General features: G+C 32.9%; 2 protein-coding genes across 2 annotated transcripts; both read right to left on the bottom strand.

The window, feature by feature from the left end:
- Nucleotides 1-579: 579 nt before the first annotated feature.
- LOC148609803 (uncharacterized) lies at nucleotides 580-2,974 on the bottom strand. The gene is made up of 2 exons (XM_088541934.1): nucleotides 2,748-2,974; nucleotides 580-1,775 (listed from the first exon to the last, which is right to left on the bottom strand). The coding sequence occupies exons 1-2, from the start codon at nucleotides 2,972-2,974 to the stop codon at nucleotides 881-883; spliced, it is 1,122 nt and encodes a 373-aa protein (XP_088398060.1). The 3' UTR covers nucleotides 580-880.
- Nucleotides 2,975-7,421: 4,447 nt separating this feature from the next.
- On the bottom strand, nucleotides 7,422-12,654 carry LOC148609802 (uncharacterized). Its single transcript, XM_088541073.1, has 6 exons — nucleotides 12,289-12,654; nucleotides 10,804-10,920; nucleotides 10,464-10,567; nucleotides 9,609-10,035; nucleotides 8,882-8,913; nucleotides 7,422-8,338 (listed from the first exon to the last, which is right to left on the bottom strand). Exons 1-6 carry the CDS (start codon nucleotides 12,408-12,410, stop codon nucleotides 8,004-8,006), a joined length of 1,137 nt encoding a protein of 378 aa, XP_088397199.1. The 5' UTR covers nucleotides 12,411-12,654; the 3' UTR covers nucleotides 7,422-8,003.
- Between the last annotated feature and the right edge of the window lie 509 nt (nucleotides 12,655-13,163).

The following is a 13,163-nucleotide window of genomic DNA, read 5'->3' as shown; positions in this document are numbered from 1 at the left end:
ATGACTTCTTGCAGTTTTCATCAAATAACTCAGTAGTTCATTTTAGGAACCATAACATATAGTATTTTAATTACCGGAATATTCTCTTATTCCTGACATCAAATATTCATAAAGCGAAGAAATGAATTTAACGTGAACGTATCCGGTCCTCTAGGTGTCGAAGTTTGACAATTTTCGCACGGTTAGTTTGGTTCTATGGATGAATCGTGCATTAAAGTTGACATGAAAAATCAAAAGATGCTGCACGTGGTTTAAAAGACATTTCCCCCGGAGTTCTTTAAAAATTAAACTTAAAAAGTGAAATAAAAGAAATTATTACACGTGTAGTTCCAATCATTTGGAATTCCAACCTCTCATGATTTGAACATTCAAAATAATAATTTTCTCCTCTCATGAGTTGAAAGATATTCATTCCTAATTCAAAATCATAATTTTCATGTTCAATCTTCTTGTTCAAGCTAAATACACTTATATTTCTTAGCAAACTTCAGTATTTTCATCAAGGTTTACCAAATGTTTGGGTTGCGCGCCATAATCCTCCATTGAAAGCTGAGCTAAAATTCACATTCGTCCAACACTTAAAACCATTCACCCATAGCAAAACATGTTTATGAATACAGGATTATGTTACCGAATAAGTTTACCTTTTCAAAGATTTATCATTTTTCACGCGTAAAGAGGACGTTTCAAAATGTAATAATGTTGCTTCTTAACTATATCCGTTCTAGAATGACTAAAGAAGTGTGCCTCAAATTCAAAGTTAAGTTACAATTACAAATAGAGATATTTGTGAATTGTAGAAATCATACATACAAATGAGCTCCATCTGATATCACCTTCCTATAGAATAGAAAATATATCACAAAACAGTTGTTTTATATCAGTCTTCTTCGTCGCTAGATTCATTTAAAGCCGCTTTCAGTCCTTTCGTTAATAAAGTGTACCTTCGTCTTTCCAGTGCAGTCAACCTCGGGCGAGGATCTTTGAAATTGAAAACTGGAATTTTCAAATGGGCAAGTCGTTCATAAAATGAATCAATTCTATCGTCTAAAGGGATTTTCCTTCGTTCCTTGTTGAGCATAATAGATTTCATCATGTCATTCTGGTTATTGTCCATAGGATACGAATAATTAAATCTTTGTAGTTCTTCACCTTCTGGGCTTGTAGTTTCTGAAATCTCTTGCAACTGACGCGATTCGACCGGCGTCATGGATTTTTTACTTTTGAAACGTTTTAAAAACTTTGAAAAAGAATTTCTTCGCTGTTCCAGAGGATTGTCTTTTAACGACATCTGGTACAACCTCTCTTTCAACTTCTTTGCTTGGTCTGCACCATTTTCTTGAACCCATGCAACAAAAGATGATCTCCGTCTATTCGACAGATCTTTTGCTTTAACCTCTATTGTTGGTTCGTCGTCTTCGCCGTCGGATGAATCACTACTCATGTCGGCTGCGGTAGACGACGCAATTTGAAAATAAACCGATTCTCGTCTACCGTTAAGTGATGGAAGTGGTGTTACAGTCGACGTCAACAACTGTTTTTGGATTGGGACGCTGAACGTTTTTTGTCGGTCGATCAACTTCTCACTAGATATCCTTGGAATTGGATCTTGTATGGTGGAGCTAGACCGATGCACGGGCGTTTCACTGTTCGTGGAGGGTCTTTCCGGTTTGACCCGACGATGTCGTCGATTTCGTTGTCGGCAATCTTGTCTTCTTGGTGTCTCATTTTTATTTTTATCGAAATCTTCTGATAGTTCCGCCTTTCCGAGGTATCTGAAAATATATATACGTTGTACTTTTATACCTGGTAATACTGATACTTGTATGGGTTCATCTGAAAGGCTGTGAAAGGCTGAATTCCAGAGAAATTTAAAGGCATAAATACGATCCTTCACATTTTTTCTATTCAATATGACTCGTGGCTCACACTGTCTCTATATTTTACCAAACCTTAATAAGACCTATCAAAGAGGGTCATGTCGATACTCAATAATTGTCAACACTGTCTTTAATAAAGCATTTCCATCTTCATCGCAAAGACGTCATTTTTCCCTTTCTATCTTTTATATGTATGTTTGTCTATTGTGTATGGTATTATAAGATCGATGGGCGTCTAGAAAAGTAATGACCCTGTTGTAGAATCTGCTTAAGTTAAAATTTGTCCCTTCTCGATTCATAGTTATAGTGCGCTATTAATTCATATCAATATCATAATATTGGCTTATAAATCGTTTTTTTTTTTATCCCGTGAAAAAGGTTTTCCTTGATTTCTATTATATTTTCAGGAAAAAAAATGAAGTTATAGTTTTTGTTGTTTTCAATTTACATAAAATGGAAGAGTGTTTTTTTCCAGTGGAAACAGTTGATGGATTGAAACAGGTACACTGGTTACCTTATTTAACGGTTTCATGTGCGATTAAACTTAAAATAAACCTGGCGTCATCACGGCATTATGGCCATGTAATTAACCTAGATTAGTAGGATTTAAATTTTGACGTTTTAAATTTTTAAGAAGATTAGTATTAGAAAAAAATATAAACAAAATACTTTATTGAAAGAAAATTGAAGACAATCTTATTTTTGTCGTTCTTTCCTTTTGTTTTAAGTTTCCATAAACGCAATAGTTGCACCATGTATTTTACGAGGATGAGAAGGGGATGGGTGTCCTAGGGTGGTTTCCCAAATTATGTGCCGATTTAGAGTTAAAATTCATCACTGCTTCTGCCACTAACAAAAATGACTTACTTTATGGAAGCTGGGTGTTTGTCTGAATCCTTTCTCTGTACTTGTTGTAGAAAGTCGTGTACCTCGAACCTATGTCTGTCTAAATGTGATATACAAAATGTCTGTTCCCTGTGTAATTGTTCTAGCTGTTTCTTCATATACAATGTGGCTAAATTATTCTTGTTGTTTAAAGTTTTCAGAGTCCGTCCGGCTGGACCCGAGCCACCTTTCACTTGCAATGTGCTCATTTTAAATTCAATGTAATTTATACCTGTGGGTTCAGCTGAGGTCTATCACAAATTACATCTCCAATGAGAAAAAAAACCCGAAATCTCACAGAATCTAAGGATAAGACTGGATTAAAAGTTCCATTTACAATGCGATGATTGCATTCGCGTAGACACAAAACTCATCTGTAGTTTATACAGCTTTATAAATACTACTCCAGTTCTAATAAAAACGTCCGCAGGTTAATGAATAAGAAAACTAGATCAACATAAAATAAATAGCATGACCATTAATCTAGCACTAGAAATAATGACCCAGCTAATGACACTATAATTTTGCTTTCAAGTCAAAAATACCTGAAGAGAAAATATCGATGTGATCATGTTAGAAAAATAACTGGAGTACTTCGGGTAGAAAATTACAATTAACCAAACGACTAAGATTCTCAACGCTTCAATTTTAATCTTCTTATTAAAATTAATTATAAGAAATTTGTTACTCTTTGAAAGCAATCTTATTATATGGTCATTATGGTAGTCACTTGAACTAAGTTGTTTTGGGTACCATGTGTATTGGATTGCCTTTATGTATTGGGGTTATAATTTCGTTATTGTATGATCAGGATTAAGACAGGCGAGGTTATGAAGGTTGCAAGGCTGAAATTTGTTAATCTTCTATCGGTATTTAATCTTTATAATTTTTTCTCTTGTTATTTTTTAAATCTCTTCACGTCGATTTAGAGAAGAAAACATTAAATTTTTTTTAATTAGGATGTTTCAGTTTGTTTCAACTTCTAATGGAATGTAGTTATCTACACATATATCAGGTTTGCGACAATTATCTTTCGATTGTTCAATCTAAGCAGTAACCAGTGGTACATCCATTACTGCTTTTGAATTCATACTATACAAGCATCATGTCAGTTTACTCTAGGTGCATCCAACATTTCACTTTATTCTTACTTCTTTCCACATTGACCATCCAACTACCGGGTATTTCTTTGTACCCTACATACTTCAAATAAACTAAGCCGGACCTTTATTGACAGAATTAACAGTCTGAAAATTTGAACTTCAATTTTCACTTCCGTGTTTTAATTCTTGCAGAATATCCTGCTTCATCGTTGCGACCAACTGACAATTATTGTTTCTCTTTTAAACTAAACTTGTTTTTCAAACAATGCAACCCAGTGTCATAAAATCAAATTGTTGATGCTTAACATTCACCTTATTAAATACTCTGAAATATGAATGGCCTACTGTCGGAAGTTTCGTATTTCGGAAATAATGTATTCAGTTAGGAAGTGATTGTTAAAAAACATCCAAGGTTGACGCACAACGTGTGTTATATATAGAAGGTCTCGCATAAATACCATTGGTCTGGGCATCAGCGATTAAACAAAGCGGCGCATTATCAAGTTAAGTGTTATTAGAGGACAAATGTCTTCGTCCTTCACAGGCAAATACTATAAACTCATCTAAATATGCTGAAATACAACAAATAATCCAAACTGAAGTAGACGACAATGTATATATAAATTACATATCCTTTATTCAAAAACATCTTGGTGTATTATAGTTACAACATTTAAAAATCTAAAAAAAAGGGGTTTCAATAAATGTAAAAATAAAACAAACTTTAGTTGTAATTGTGTTTCAAAACGTCAAAATTGCCGTTTGACGTTACCGATCATAGCTGGGTAGATCTGCGGTGAACGTCCGTCTAAAATTAGGACAAAAACAAATAATTAAATTTTGATGTATCACAAATTCTACCCGGATAAAAATAAATACGGTCATATGTATAATGACCCAATGATTTTTCACATTAATGATCTTGGATGACTTCTGTTCTATGATTTTTCTTGAATTATATTGAGAACATCAAAAAATCAAGGATATATCTGTTCGGCTGTTCTTCTAACAATATATCACAATGTCCTGGTATAACCTTTCTAAGACTTGATTGTTCATGGACTTTGTTATATCATTTAACCCCCTTGACAACATGTAATATATATTTTAGTTATCCTTTTCACCCAAATTTAGATTTTCAAAAATTAATGAACTATTGACTAATCAGAGTTATCTTTCTTTGTTCCTATTTTTGAAATAGATGTATCCGCATACATTTTCTCTTTGGGAGAATTATTGATTCAGTCGATTAATTTTCTGTAAATTAAAAAAAGTCATGACATGAGCATTTACACAGTTCCATGATTTTCTTTTTAATACACGTAAACTAGATGATTCATGATGTAGAAAAACCCACCAAACATGATTTTTTTCCCGTCTACATATGCTATATTTTTATATCACGGTAGTTCTTTTTTTTTTATCTGCACTTTTGAGAAAACCACACATTAATCTACCACTAAAATCAACCAAATCAAGAACAATAACTCCTGCAAAGTACCAATTTCACACACATACTATATAATTTTTTTTTAAGAAGCGCAACAACCAAAAAAAAAAAAAAAAAAAAAAAAAAAACAGACTATGTATGTGGTCTGTAACTGTAATTGGTGGGTTTTTGGCATGCACAAATCACCTCCTGTCTGCTTTTATATACACTGTTACTTAAATGAATACACATAGAAACTACAGAATGCATTATCAAGCAGAACTACAAAATGAGGAATAGGGGATTTTAGGAAATTATCAAACAGAGAAGGCGATGACCTTTTCATTACTAGTTGAGCAGTCTACATACAAATCAGACAATATGTAAATCATGCATGTAAATAACCCACCACGTTCACTTTTATATCACATTTAGAAGCAGTTACAGTTCACATTACAGGTTTTAATTTATAATCCTGCAAATTAAAGTATGAATTTGGAACTTTGCATTATTTGATGGAGTTATGTGAGTGATGGTATGATTTCTAAAAAATGAATAGCTACGTAAAGATATAATTCATTTATACATCGAAAAAACATCGTTTGTTTGGTGTTTTTTCTGCACCATAAATTACCTCTATAATTAGCAGTGTTTGAATTTTATATGAATTGTTAAAAACTAATCAATACCCCCATCATACGTATATTCAAATGTGAAAATGTGAAGATAAAATAAAAACAGAGAAAGAAAGGAGCATAACGCGCAAAGCATAATAAAACAGAAAAATGTCGGTTTCGAACTAAATTTTGTTTAGTAGTTCAAAACATTTTCATATTTCATTTTAAATATGGTTTTCCTTTATCGTTACTAAGCAACGTCAAAAAATTAATATAACTACTATTATTGACTCATTGAGTAAAATAAATTTTTTTTTCAGAAAACAAAACTTAAAAAGTATTTAAGATACTGATATTGATAATTTGCATTTCTAGTTTCCGTTACCCGTTAATTTAGGTCAGACAAGGAAATTAAAAAAAAAGATTAGGGCGGTATAACTTTCATTACAAGATTCCGGCTTGACCTCTTAGTTATGACAACACTATAATTAACTTTTCAATTAACACTAAATATCAAGTTTGAATTGACCATAAATATAAAAAAATATTACATGGAATGATATTTACAAGACAGACAATATATATCGCTTTTCATATCAAAATATTTAGTCATACAATGATCTATAGTTAAACACGAGGATAAAAAAGTAGGTTTATTAATACACACTTTTTCTCAGTATACTTAATATTTAAAAAAAGAGGTGTTTATCAGAATAGGTCTCTTTGCACCCTACATATATAAATCGTTCGTTGGTTTAGCTAAAAAATAGAATAAAATTACTAAATAAACCAACGTCTCATAACAAAACATACCCCATCAACCAAAAATAATTATGACTAGTTACTAATTTTCTACTGAATAACTGATGTTACTACTTAAGTAGCTGTCTTTGTAAGAATCATGCAAGATCTGAAAAATGTGATACACCCCAAAAAAGGCTACATATTTTTATTTTTGTAATCAAGTTGTTTTATGTGTAATTAATCATTCAAATCTGCCTGCTCTTAGGAGATAATCCACTTTGAAAATCCAGTAGACTAATTTGTATTTGAGTGCCATTTACAGACTTATCTCCTTTAATTTTGAAATCTACGGTGCATTCTATATAATATTTAACTCCTAAGAGCACGGTTATATGAAAAACCACATGTTAATTTTTGTTTACTATTATATATCAAACAAAATATCAAAAATAAAAATATGTAGGCTTTTTACCCATGAATCACATTTTGCATGATCCTTAGGTGGAGTCCTACTTAAGACAAAACCACGAATAGAAATTGATTCACCGGATCTTGGTGTAGTTTACATTACAGTTTGAAGTCCAAGATACTTGCACTTATATTGTGGTTACATAGTGTTGTTCACAAATGTACTTGAAAAAATCTCGCGCAAATGATGAAACTGTAGTGAGACGACGATGTTACACTCATAAGACATACAACATTGTGCAGGTTGTAACCAAAAAAAAATACAACCCCTCCAAACATAACCGACCCCCCCCCCCCACCCAAAAAAAAAAAAAAAAAAAAAAAAAAAACCTGATCACCATCATACCAAAATCTCAATGGTCCCGTTGTCATGTATACATTTTGAGGTGCCGATCCATCAAAGTTGGAAGGGGTTGCTCAGGTTTTCATTTGTTTCATTTCTGCCCATATTTTACACGAAATCATCAAACTATTTTAATCCCCGGAACCCTCGGACCCGTCATAATTATTTATATCAACCCCCGTAGTTGTATTTATTGGTCTTCATTAGGAACGGACTGTCAGAAACGTCCTAAATACAATGTATCTAGATGAATGGTTCAAATCTTTCTGTCGGAAGTGATGTAATTCGGAAATGACATATAGTAATCGTTTTCAAATTTTAACGTAGACGCACATGGTATTATAGGAAGACTCACATTTTTTGTTGGCCTGACATCAGCGATATAACACCATAGCGGAGCATTATCAACAAAGTCAGATGTTTTTTTGAGTTCCATTAAGGCAAAGCCAAAAATCATACTAGAAAAAAAAACTTAATCCTAAGTTTTGAAAAAAAAACAAAAACAAAAACCAAGTGACCAAATCAACTGTATCCTCAAATGTTTGTACTGTTTTTGCAAATTGATGCATTCTCACAGTCTGGTAATTCGTCGTATACTGAATACGGATCTTCTAGAAAGCCAATCAAATCGTCATATGTGTTGGATCCAGCGGAAGTTGCACTAGATGGACGTTGGCCAGACATGCGCAATTCTGTATAGTCATTTTGACAGTTCTGACTCCTTGCTGTGTAAATACTCTCTGGTGATCTTTGAGGTGGGGTTGATGATTTGTTTCTACACAGATTTGAAGTTATTTGACTACCCTGGCGGGTTGGAATCGACATGTTTTGGACGGCACAACTGTTAGTTTGATTTATAATGTTGTTGACTGCAAAAGAAGATATGCAATATTTTTGTGTTGTCTACAAATAAAAATGTATTAACCTAAAGGCAACAGTCTAATAATAGAAGTAAACGTATAGTTACACCCTGTTTAAGTAAACCTATTTAGCTACCGTTACATGACATACTTGTTACCATATAAGATTCCTATATTTTCAAGTTTATCAGAAGTGATAGCTTTGTTTGTACCGAAGTTTTTGTTGTTAGTCTTGAAATGTCATATTTTATATTTAACAAACCATATGTTAATCTTCAAGTAGACAATACTAATGAAGAATAAATTGCAAAGAGGCACATACGTTATAGTCAGTTACTTGAAGTTTTACCATTTTTTGTTTGAAATGTCAACACAAAACTCATTACTTTTAGACAAAAGAGAATTTATAATCTTGGATTGTTTATCCACCTTACATATAACTTAAGTTTATTTCACTGTTCCATTTCTATCAGTTGTGTAATGTATTATTCTGCAGATCGAAATTTCTATACTGAAAGAGACACATTTGGTATGTCCTGTATTTATACTTACTCGTTTCCATAGCAATCTCGGTGTTTTGAGATCTACAACGGTAAAAAAAATTATAGGAAATAATAGGAAAATCTAGATGCACCAAAATCCAAGTACATGGCCCAAACACACACCAAAATCCAAGTACGTGGCCCAAACACACAAAAATCCAAGTACATGACCCAAACACACAAAAATCCAAGTGCATGGCCTAAACACACACCAAAATCCAAGTACATGGCCAAAACACACAAAAATCCAAGTACATGGCCAAAACACACACCAAAATCCAAGTGCATTGCCCAAACACACAAAAATCCAAGTACATGGCCCAAACACACACAAAAATCCAAGTACATGGCCCAAACACACAAAAATCCAAGTACATGGCCCAAACACACACAAAAATCCAAGTACATGGCCCAAACACAAAAAAATCAGAAAACAAAGACAACCTTCATACACTTTGTTGCAAACAGAATAATATACAATTACATTTAAAAATGTTTAGAATTTAGGAACAAAAATATTGTTGCTTCCAGACAAACTTTGTCAAGGCCTAGTCTAATTTACCTCAGATAATAGTGAAACATATTGATTCGTATACGTAGTTGCTTGTGATTAATTCTAGTAAACATATTTTTTTTCGTCTATGCATTCAAATGATTATTCCTATCTTGTAAAAAGATTCCTTTATCTGGAAGCAGCTTCCATTAATAAAATCGGAATCGATATGTCTATAGCTTACCTTCTATTGTTTCTACGCGAGTTTCTGTAACAAATTCCAATTACAATTACCATAGCAACCATAGAAACCAATCCACAGGATGTAGCAACATAAAGCATAATGTCCTTCATGTTAATGGGATCTGAATTGCTCTCTTCTTTTACGGGGCTTTGAGTAACTATTTTATTCAAATCTTTAATGTATGTGACAACATCCTCAGTGATCTGGTCTCCGGAAGTTGTTGATGGTTGTCTCATTGGTTTTCTTGTTGATTTAATTGTTGATTGAGTTGTTATGGTAGTTGATGGAGTTGTTTTTCGTGTTGTTGTAGGTAGTTTAGTTGTTGTCGACTTAGTCGTTGTAGTGGATAATGTGGTTGTTGGTGATGTTGTGGTTGTTGAAGACAATTTAGTTGTTGTTGACTTTGTTGTAGTTGAATTCGTCGTTACTATTTAAAGTTATTTAAATGAAATTAGTGTTGCAGAGTTTAGTACATGTACAAGTTGACGATATTTTAGCTATATAAAGAATCTAATTGGAGATCGGTAGACAGTAACTGAATGAGCCAAATTAATTGAAGTTGCTACAAGTTTTTTATAGAAAGTAAACGTGTATATTCATTCAAAAACAATACGAAGCGGACAGATTGAACATTATGTGTTGCTCATACACTAATTTTAAGAGGAGAGAAGTTAATCGGGTCAAAAGGATAACAATAGCATCCAGAGAGGTGCGTTAAAATGAAAACTATAACTGAACGAACTGGTTTAAATGAAACTAGAAATTGAAGTTATACGAGATCAAAAAACTCAATTTATGGGTTCTTAATATGCAGAAAATATTATTCAAGCACATGACTTATTATTTGAGACTTACCCAGTGAACAACGACCATTTACTAATTGATACCCAGGGCAACAGAATCTAACTATCTGTGGTATTTTTTCTACCACTGTCGCGCTTCTCATTTCTGTCACATTTCTGTTAAGGAACGACAAAACATCTAATATTAGTCACAAATGATTCATAATACTGTATCTGAAAGACGATGAGATCTTTGTATTTTGAACCGGTTTTACATTCCGTAATTTGTATAAGAAAACCATAACTTTATCCTTTCAAAACACGAAGTGCAATAAGTCACAACTTTGACACGCAAAGAGTTCAACGAATGACATATACACTAATAAGTACGTGATATATAGTAAACGCCATACCTTGTTTTGATTGGTCGGTTCATGCAGGACAGTTCGTCTAAAAAACTGAGAATAACACATGGGATCTCTGTCGTTCCTACCACAACCTCTCTTTGCACAACAGTTGTGATGGTTTTCCTTCAATAAAATAGATTCTAATACAAAATATTCGGCTGTCTTTAGTCTTACTAATACTTTAATATTTTAACATTATTTGATTGCATACATTCTCAGAGTTTTGTACGATAAGCACGAAACTACCTCTGAACCAGTACTGTTACAATCTATTAATCATTTTATATTATATTGAAATAACTACTTTATGATTTTTGAAAGTAAAGTACTAGTATTTGTTGTTTTTTTTTTTTTTTGGTCCCCCGCCACGCGCCGCGAGGGGATATGGAAATGCCGGGCGTCCGTTTGAGTTTTCCGCACTTTTTTTGTAATGCTCCTACCAAATAACTTTGTTTTTGGTATGAAGCCTTATTATGGATAGTTACAGATTAAGTTCGACTTTAGGGTTATGATTGAATGATTTTTACAAAAGTTACGACCCTTAAACTTCAGTGAATTCAAAGTTTTCCGCACTTTTTTTGTAACGCTATTACCAATTTATTTTATCTTTTATAAGTAGCCTTACTATGAGAAGTTACAGATTAAGTTCGACTCTGGATACAGTTGAATGATTTTTACCGAAGTTACGGCCCTTGGACTTAGAAAATTTCAATGAATTTCAAGTTAAAGTTTTCCGCACTTTTTTATATAACAGAATGCTAGTAAAACATCATGTTTTCTAAATATTTTTATATAGCCCTGTTCAGGGTTATTGTAACATTACATTGACACTGATAAAGAAGGCAGTTTGTTGGTCGAAATTTGTCGCGGGGGACATTGGAACGCTGTTCTTTTTGTATCGCGCTAGACTTCTTACAATTAGGCTTCTGGAACAGGGTTGTGTTGCTACAAGATTGAAGTCATCTCTACAGAAGTTTTATGGTTGTCATCATGAACTCTTGGATCGTTACGGTATATCCATCTGCATTATGTTCTTTTATTTATTCAACGTGTCATAGATTTCCTTTTTCCTATCCCGGACTTGCAAAGGACGCTTACCCTATCGGTGCACCTGGTCCATGCTCCAAGTTTTTTGTGGAGTCCGAGTTGCTCATTTACTTTTGTTACTTTGTAGTATTATTTTAGTTACTTTATGTTCTTTGTTGTGATTGTCTGCCTTCCATGTCTGGTCTTTGTTCCTGGATTACATTCTTTTAATTTTCGCCAGAAACTTGGTTCCCTTGATTACTCTTTTACAAATATTTATTTGTTTCTGAGTTTTTGTTTTGTATCTGTTGAAAAGATGTTTTCAATTTTTTATATATTTTAAAAGAAAAAAACTTATTTCATCCGTAAGACTTTTCGAATACTTAACAACTACATATATAGGTTTTCCAATTTCTTAAGTATATTATATACCGTGATAAGGAATAAACTCTTCTATTAACTTACATCTCGACCTTACGACAAACTCCTTTTCCAGAGTTAAGTTGTGCAGCCATCGTCATTGCTAAGGGTATTAAAACAAATAAGACAACTGAAGTCATCCTGAAGCTTTCTTCAAAGCAAAACATAAGTAAAATAGATCCTAAATCCGGCAAAGTAATCGGATGAAAATCAAACTAAAACTCAAACACTAACTTTTAAAACTACTTAACAAGTAAAGTATCCAACTATTTAAATATTTCCTTGAATATGATCACGATTTTTTTGTTTTTCACAATCTTGTAAATCTTTGGGACGAACAGGAAGAAGGAGAAATGCAATATGTCAAGTAAGTAATTATACATAAGTAATCATTAAAACATCATTATGGGAATCCACTCCGGAAATACATGTGTTATCTATATTAGGTGGTATACGTCCCAACATCGATACTTCAGTCCTTACGAAAGTTCCGGACTGTCAGTCTTTTAAGTACGAAATATTAAGTATTGTCGTTCCTCTCCAACAGAAGCATTTTAAAATCTCGTTTTACCGAATGACATATTCATGTTGATGTTCCAGTGCAGGAATATGACCCCAGGCACAAAACATTGCTTTGCCAATCCTGAATTAATACTACTTTCCATTTTATCGTTATATTGTTTCAAAACTTACTAGGACGTTGTATACTTTGGTTTAAGCACTCAAAAACGGAATGCGAAGAAAGGAGTTCGTAGTGGTGTTTCCTTCCGTCTGTAAACCTACCCAACCGTCAAAATTAGTTTGTTTACCTGGTCAGGTTCCTTATATTTTTGATTGGATTTGTTGTTTTTAAGTTGAGATGTTACCAATATTTTGATTTCGATGAACTTAACATATTTTATGAAAATTTCTTTATTTAT

This window comes from Perna viridis, chromosome 8 (genome assembly GCF_037379345.1).
Source record: "Perna viridis isolate PV_CMFRI_1.1 ecotype Kerala chromosome 8, ASM3737934v1, whole genome shotgun sequence".
Classification (NCBI taxonomy): domain Eukaryota; kingdom Metazoa; phylum Mollusca; class Bivalvia; order Mytilida; family Mytilidae; genus Perna; species Perna viridis.
This window is presented reverse-complemented; position numbering and strand designations above follow the sequence as displayed.